The sequence below is a fragment of the Tigriopus californicus genome, chromosome 1 (genome assembly GCF_007210705.1).
Source record: "Tigriopus californicus strain San Diego chromosome 1, Tcal_SD_v2.1, whole genome shotgun sequence".
Classification (NCBI taxonomy): Eukaryota; Metazoa; Arthropoda; class Copepoda; order Harpacticoida; family Harpacticidae; genus Tigriopus; species Tigriopus californicus.
Window position 1 is genome coordinate 2,276,325 of NC_081440.1, and position 8,341 is coordinate 2,284,665.

The following is an 8,341-nucleotide window of genomic DNA, read 5'->3' on the forward strand; positions in this document are numbered from 1 at the left end:
CGAAGATGCCAAGGAATGTTATTGAATCCCGTGAACCGACGACTTTGGCGACGACTTCATCCTGTCGGGACCAGTTTTACCGATGGCGCCATCAAGGGCTTGGTTGGATAAGACTCGATTCTTGTCCACTCTTGTCCTCAGACAATGAGTCTGGAGACCAACCGACCGACCGACTCTTGAGACAAAGATGCCAACCATATGGAGCACTTGTGTTACTTTTCGTCTGACCTTTATAGCGTGTATGTATGTGTGTGTGTGTGTGTCCAATAGTGTTCATTCGTACGTCTACGTCGTTGAAGGGTGAGACGTCGATTTCAATTTCCTTTACTCTCGCCCTCCCGTTATTAGCGCAGTTGTTTTGACGATGATTTGGGGATTTCGGTGGTAATGAATCGGAAGACTTTTCATTTGGAAATGCTAGAAAATGTATCGGGATTTTAAATATCAGGCCTCCTCTTGGACAGTGAGTTTGCCATATGAAGTTGATATTTTCATGCTTCATAACAGGGGTTTGAGGAAGACAGAGGGAATCAGGATACTATAAGATGACTCCCATCTCTCATCCAGATCATCAGTTCCCACCAAGTTCTTCCAATAGTAACACCTTCTCTTTTTTATCAAAGCACTTCACCATGCAGGTAATGAGCAAAGGGGACTTTTTCCAACCTTCAACCATTTGAGTTACAACCTTACCATACTTTTTCAGGCTCTGGTTGTATTTCTGTTCTCCTTGTCTATTATGTGCCTCATGGCCACGGCAAGCCCTGATCACGGGCACCATGGACACCACGGAGGCCATTACAATTTTGGTTACAAGGTCCATGACGGCTATAACAATTTTGGGCATAGCGAACATCGGAATGGCCATTCGACCAAAGGCCAATATCACGTCAAGTTGCCCGATGGCCGCACTCAAAGCGTGCACTACCACGTGGACGGCTACAAGGGTTATGTGGCTAATGTGAAGTACCACGGACATGCCCACCATCCCCACGGACATGGTCATGGAGGACACGGTCATGGTCATGGAGGACATGGTCATGGTCATGGAGGACACTCGGTGGTATATGGCCATCACAATCCTGGTCACGGACATAGCCATGGAGGACATGGACACCACAGCCATGGAGGACACGGAGGTCACTCTGTGGTGTATGGGCATCACAATCCCGGGCATGGTCACGGGCACCATGGACACCACGGACACGGACACGGGCATCATTAATTTCATTTGATTGGATTTTGTTACGTTTTAGGCTAAAAATAAATTATTGCATTATCACAATTCATACATTTTTTCTTATCTTATAAAGTATGCATTGCTATCTGTTACAATTTCTGAATGAAACTTTACTGTTCTACTACACACTAAAAAGATTCTGTCATAATTAGACTCTGCCGAAATATGTTGGATTTTTGGCCCAAATATGTCATTTTTATGTTGCTTAGAACAACCCAAACATGTTAATTTTTTGTTAAACAAACACGTTTCGGTTTGTTGTTTCTGTCCCGTTCATTTTTCCAGGCATAAAAACTAGGGCCGGCCAAAACTTGCAGATAAGTATGGTCTTTATTGACAGCAAATTTGCATATCAAATCAAACAAATCTGCACAAAAAATGGCGAATAAACATTCCAAAACGTAAGCAACAACACGTTCAAAGGGGGGGAGGGGGGAGGGGCAATTTTCGAGTTCAATACCAGGCAGCACTTAGATGAAAAGGAATATTACATTATAATATCTTCAAGAATCGGTAATTGAACCTGCTAACCCTAAGAAGCAGATTCTTGGCATGTCCATGCTGGCTCCTGATTAGAAGACCTTAAAAAAACAGTTGACATTTTGGCCGAACTTTTTTGCTAGTTGGGAATATATGCGAAAAGGGTAAAAGAATGAAAAAAAATTGCAAGTACGAAAGAGTCGTGAAAAAAAAAATAAAAAAAGTTTGAAATGAACGAAAGCAGGCAATGAACTTCAAAAACGTTGCTGTCATGGCTAAAAGGTCATTCGGTCATTGTTAGTCCTGCTTATTGCCTTTTTCTGTTGCCAAATTCTAGGGAAACAATTGCATATACTTGATGATCTATTGAGCTTCTTTATTTTATTGACAAGAAATTGAATCTTCTTTATTACAATGCTTGACATTAGGACATTTTTTAAGTGATCCGGATGCTATGGTACAGAATACAATTGATTCTTTTCGAGAGTCTAATGTTATTGCTTTGGGCTTTTTTGCTCACTTAATGATTAGATTTGTGCCCTGTTTGACCCACAACTGAATAAAGTCCTTGTTCTCAGAAGTCATCTTTCGCTTTGTCACGTATCATCACAAGAAGAAAAGAAAAAAGGTCAAAAAATGAAAATGGAAAAGAATATTTTTGGGGGGGGCCCAAAATATGTGAAAGATATTTTTTTGTAAAGACATTTTTGGTCTGACTCTAGTCATTATCAACATCCAAAGATCCAAGCAGTTTTGAATAATAGAAAAGATGGTACATTTATAAGACTTCAACTCGTCTTAGAGATACTGAGGCACTTTAAAAGCGCAACAGCCCCGAGGAATGGGGAGAATCCGCCTTTTGTCTTACTAAAGGGCTCTAGGCACGATGCCAAGAACTTTTCGACTGGATGGATCTTCAAGTTTTGCGGTCATCATCACAAACTTCCGCTCGCAAACTTCAAACTTCGATGCCCTCAAGGCAGCCAATCAATACGATGGAGAAGGCTGCTCCGTCCTTAATCAATAATTAATAGCAGCCTCGACTTCATTCCATGCCTACACTCTTAACTTTTTTCCTCAGGCAATTAAGGCAAACAAAAGCTGTTCCAAGTCCGTCAGTCAAACTGAAGGTAACAAGACTCATGAGAATTTCAACCTCAACCCCATGACGAACCCAGCAGCTCTCCCTCAACCCCAACTCCTCTCCCCCATCCACTCTATTCGCCTTCCGAAGTTCCTATACTAGGTATATGTATGTAGCTATTCCATTTTTCGAATTCATACCCGTGCGTACGCAAGAAAATGGGGGATCGCATTTAACCGATCACCCCGCTGCCTGTTCGTTCTCGACCCCTAGATCCTCGGGGCCAAGAGTTCTCCAATTCTTTCTGTCATCGAAATCCCAAAGGAGATGCCTGACAGCAGCCTTGACAGGCGGGGCAGATTTTGTGAAAAATGTACTGTAGCCAGCTCTCAAACTAACTCACTTACCCACAGGGAAAGAAACCCTATTATTGCTTCAGGGCAGGTTTAGAGCCCCGAGATGTCCGCTCATTAGACACAGGTCACATCCAATTATCTGGCCTCAATGGATTCGGGTGGTTCTTAATTGTGGAAGAATGTTATTCTATATTATCATGCTTTTGTGATGGACCAAGCAACCTTCTGTTTCATTCTTATCTTCCGAAATATGTCTGTCATCGAGCCGTTGAAATTTGCTATGATATTCGAGATCAAATTCGGAAGCCACTTTTCAATGGATGATGATTTGATAAATGAACCCGGTTTCAATCTGGCTTTTGTATGTCAAAAGAGGAGACTTCTTTAAACTTATTGTCATAAAGCTCTGAGGTGACGGAGCGCTGCTTGTTAAGAAGTCTTCAAAGAGTTTAGAATGGGAATCAATTGCAACAAGATGAACCCGCCGCAAAGAGTTCTTCCCTAATTCTTAGATAAACACATTCTAAAAGCGCTCAATCAACAAGACTGCCTTAATGACCTGCTTTTCACATCCCCAATCTCAATAATTCGGCGCACATCGTGTCTGCCTTCTTCGGTACATGTTGTGCATTATCCAAGAGAGAAGCGATACTTTCCACGTAGTCGTTCATAAAGTAATCAATCAATGAATAGAAGATAATCTGCTGGAGCATGAAAACGGGGTTAGGCATCATTATCATCCATTTACTCGAGTGTGTCATGTTCAGTTAAGCAACGCACAGAGCCAAGAGCGTGGAATTAAATCCAGGATTTTAGATCCATCTGCCTATTCGGTCTAGCTGGATCTCTATTGTGGGTTGGTTGTTGTAGCACTTGTAGTACTGTCGAGTTGGATCTCGTCAAGCCAGCTTTCAAAAAATCAGAGTCCCAAGTGGAGCGTTTTTGCTGCCTGGCTTCCAATGCAATTTGATCCCTCTCAGCGGAGAGCTTTTTACATAATGCAGAGGAGGTATTGATGTGGAATAATATTGAATAATAGTGTCGAGCGTGATTCTACAAAATGGCTGGAATCCGTTCCGTGTCCCTGACATTGTAAAATTGAGCTGAGGACAGGTTATCAGTGAAAGGCGCGGACAGGACACTCAATTGGGACTGTGCGACCGCAAAAGATAATTAAAAACACGTCATTCATGCTAGACATGGCACAGTTTGGGGTCTTGACACTTTGCGTATGTTTGTAAAATATCGCTTTATGTCTGATGGGTCCCAGTGAGAAAATTATCGTGTGAGTAAATATTTTGCATAAAACGTTTCAAATAAAGAGTAGCCTTGATAGTTTTTGCAAACAGGCGTATCAAATGGTTAGTGAACTGCTCTGTAGATCTTACTTGCAACAGCTCCTAATATCGCACTCTGTGTAGCTCCGTGGAAGTTAACCAATTCACGACAATGGCTTATTTGGTTCAGTTTTAACGTTCTTGTCTCTAACACTTTTGTCTATGCGGTATTTATGTTACAAAATAGTACACCTGATGGCCGTCAGAGGGCAACAAAGTGTAAATTAGATTTTCCCCCGTCTTTCTTATTTCACAAGCGGAACTGAAACAAAACAATTCCCAAATCAAACTAAAACGTTAGGTCGTTGGTCTTGCCAACCTCCTAAAAATAGGACTCAAATCCTGGTTGTCTGCTCTTTTCCCAACGCCACCGCCTGACTTTAGGAACCTGAGTGGCGATTCCAAACGATGGAAGAAGGTTTCATCCTCATTTCCATGGACCGCAAATGAAGAAAAGTAGCCGCAGTCCTCCTGACTCTTGAGAAGACTGTGTTCACCCGATACTTTCCTCTCCGTTACTCACATTTGCTTTGAGAAGCTTAAGGGGTTTTAATCCTCCCCAAATTACTTCTTAATCCCCATTCCCAGACCTTGCTCGCTTCATCAGGCCGGAATAAGAGAGCCACGTATGGAGCGAGAGAGAATGCCAACGAAAGAGCTCTCTATCTCTCTTTCTCTATGTCTCTCTGTCCCTCTCTTCCCGGTAGGTTCCTAAATCCAGTGGAAAATAATCTCATTTACATGGTCAAATCTCGATCCTCTCTGCAGGAGGAGTAGTAGGTCAGGAAAAAAAGAAATGGACGCATAACAACCCTGTACGTAGTAAGAGATTGTGAGGTGCTATCTGTGGTTTCAAAGAGCGAATCGGACCACGTTTTATGTTCAAGTACACCCAGGCCTCCCTGAAATCTTTGTCCAAGTAGGTGGAGAGAAAGCACAAAGGGACACCCTGAGGAGAGCTCCTTTTGTGGATTGAAAGTGGGTCTCTCTCTCTCTTTGTCATCTGCAGGTCCTTTGAACAACATTGTTCTCAAGTTTCAGCAAATCTCGACAATTTGTGTCAAACCACTTGAAAAAAAGATTGAAAAGGTAATGCAACATGCCAAGCAATCGTTGGATGCATGGGAAAGATCACTACGTGGGAGTATCAAGTTGGCCTGTTTTATAAAGAGATGTGAATGGCTGGAATTGCAATTATGAAGCTTACGAGATTTCATTGGTTTTACCCCATTATATCTTTTTACAAGGGTTTGATGTAAATAAATGTTAATAATTCACGCGTGGCTGAAGTCAATCAATGATATCCTCAATTGTGAATTAATTGTCTTGTTAAAAACGGAATGTGGATCTCGAAAAAGCATGGTTGCTGAAAACACAGTCGAGTCCTTCAAAAATTTTCCTTTCTTTCAAGAGATCGAAATCACGGTTCAGAACTAATGCAATTTATACCCACTCAAAAAAGGCTACCATTGTTTATTTGACTAGTTAAGATTATACGGCCGTTCAGAAACTTAACCAACTCTTGCATATGTAGAACCAAAGGTGGGCAAGTGCAGTTTTTTACAATTAGTCATTTCAATATGATGGTCTTTTTGACTTTTTATGTCATTGTTCAGATTTCATATCCCCTGTTGTTTACGTCTGGCAAAGACGGATGAATTGTACTTTAGAGTTCTACGATCAAGCGCATTTTGTACCTTCCAACGTTTTCTCTTAAACCGGATACCGGTATTTGGATTTCCGTCCGTCTTCAGCATCTCAATCAGAGTAGTTGGACCCTCTATTTGAGTGGTCATAAATTCAACGAGCAAGCGTCGATTGACAAACTACACATTCCACCACATTTACTTTTAAGTCACTTGGTTACAAAGAGGAATGTTGGCAATACTCAGGGCCAAACTGGTTTTCCGGCAATGGCACTCATATTCATTCGGCCTTAGTAGTTAGTGCACATGTAGGTATTACGCAAAGAGCCCTTTCCTCTCTTCTTGTACGTATGCGGTACCTTTTTTTACTGCAGCTCTACACTACCCATGTACAATTTTGTCCATACACGAGAGGCCTCGACTCCTCTATTGATTTGGACTCGAGCCTCCAAGAGTTGCTCACAACTAACCGATCAAGTTCGCTATTTAGCATGGTCTCAACAATATATTTGAATACTACTTTATGGGTCAAAAAAAAGGAGAGCCATCTTTACAACAATTCGTACACAAACGCACATGTAACAACCACGTGGTGAGGCGTGGCTTGGTTTTGAAGCATAATTGAGATGAGCAAATAGGGTAATGGAACTTTCTAATATATATAGGAGCTCTCAGGTACTATAGAATTCATACATTTTGATTCATGTAATCGTAGTCGTAATGTAGTTGTGTGGGGGGTTGGCGGACCGCCGGGAGCAGGATCCATCCATCCATCATGACTGAAATGTGGTTTCCAGGATTGCACTCGCGTCAAAGTGGGCCTGAGTCAAGCGACATGTCCAGCTGGTCGCTATCGACAGCCACAGCCTTCCACTACCATGTCTTGGTAGTTTTTGAGCACGACCTTCGAGTATTCATTCAGGTACAGCATGGATATGGGAGACGTATCCGTGGGTACACAGCAGGCTTGCGGCACTGCATTCGGAGTGACACTGTTGACCAGAGTTTGTACCACCGCATGGTTGGTGGCGTTGGCGTGATCCGGGAGCGGAAACCGACACTCTCCCACGCACATGTAGGCATTGTAGCCGGCGGGTGCAACGATCCAATCATTCCAGCCCACGTCGGCAAAGTCTACGAACATGCTTTGACGTTCGCAAGGATAGCTTCGACGGAGACGTCGCCGATGTTTGGCCCGTTTGGGCTTGTTGCGCGGACTCCGCCGCTCCCTTCTAGCCTTGTGGGCTGAGCTTTCACTGAAAACCATCAGGTGAGGATTCTGAAACGACCCCTGGGCTAGGACCCCAACGTCCTTGGAGTAGCCTTTGACCTTCATACGACTCTTTTCGATGAGTAGACGGGTCCTTTGCGGGCTTTGCTCGAGCCATCGTTCCACGGCACCTGTGACGTCGAACTCATACCAACCTGAAAACATGACGAGGGCCTTTAAAATAGGAATAATCGAAGGAAGTAAGTGAAGCCATACATGCGATTAAAAAAAAAAAAAAGATGTTTGTTCATGTCGAAGGATGGCTTACCCTCATCTAGTTCTGAATCTCGGTGATGAATCTTTTTGGAGTCTAATGGCGAGAATATTTGCGAATCTCGGTCGTGGCCCAATTTCAACAGATCAGACACCTTGGCTCGGAAGCTGCCGGATTTGCGCTTAATGCTAAGGAAGGGCTTCCAATACACTTTGAGAATGGCAGCTTGCATGTCATTGTCTTTGGGGTCGAACTGAAAGTCAAATTGCAGCACCGTCTGATCTTCCACGATCGTTCCCTTCTTCACCATGGTGCCGGGATGCTTCAAGAGCTTCCCCGGGAACGTGGTGAGAGTGTTGGAATGCCCTGTGAAAGCTCCGGGCTTCCTGAAGTTGGTTGTGTCTACGTCAAGTCCGGTTTGCTCGCGGTACTGCTCAATCATGAAATCCGGGATGTCGACTTCACTGCGAGGCTTTCTGATCTGCGGCACTTGACTCATCTGAAACGTCTTTAGGAAGGCATCGGACACGATCTTCCGCTCTGAAGGGGTCAACTGCCTCTCACAAGTCACAAGGGTCAATAAAAGGGCGAGCAGGCCCAAGACCGGGGGCCCAATAGCCATGTTCCACACTCAATTGAGGCTTTGGGGGAGGGTATCTCACTCTATTTGAACGACACTAGCAAAAACCTTGTTGTTGTCGTCTTCATGTCTGG

General features: G+C 43.5%; 2 protein-coding genes across 2 annotated transcripts; one reads left to right on the forward strand and one right to left on the reverse strand.

Annotated features, from left to right (window-relative positions):
• Positions 1 to 80: 80 nt before the first annotated feature.
• Positions 81 to 1,277, forward strand: LOC131883121 (histidine-rich glycoprotein-like). The gene is made up of 2 exons (XM_059230524.1): positions 81 to 638; positions 707 to 1,277. The coding sequence occupies exons 1-2, from the start codon at positions 546 to 548 to the stop codon at positions 1,223 to 1,225; spliced, it is 612 nt and encodes a 203-aa protein (XP_059086507.1). The 5' UTR covers positions 81 to 545; the 3' UTR covers positions 1,226 to 1,277.
• A 5,351-nt stretch (positions 1,278 to 6,628) lies between these two features.
• LOC131882952 (bone morphogenetic protein 2-like) lies at positions 6,629 to 8,341 on the reverse strand. The gene is made up of 2 exons (XM_059230289.1): positions 7,682 to 8,341; positions 6,629 to 7,568 (listed from the first exon to the last, which is right to left on the reverse strand). The coding sequence occupies exons 1-2, from the start codon at positions 8,247 to 8,249 to the stop codon at positions 6,994 to 6,996; spliced, it is 1,143 nt and encodes a 380-aa protein (XP_059086272.1). The 5' UTR covers positions 8,250 to 8,341; the 3' UTR covers positions 6,629 to 6,993.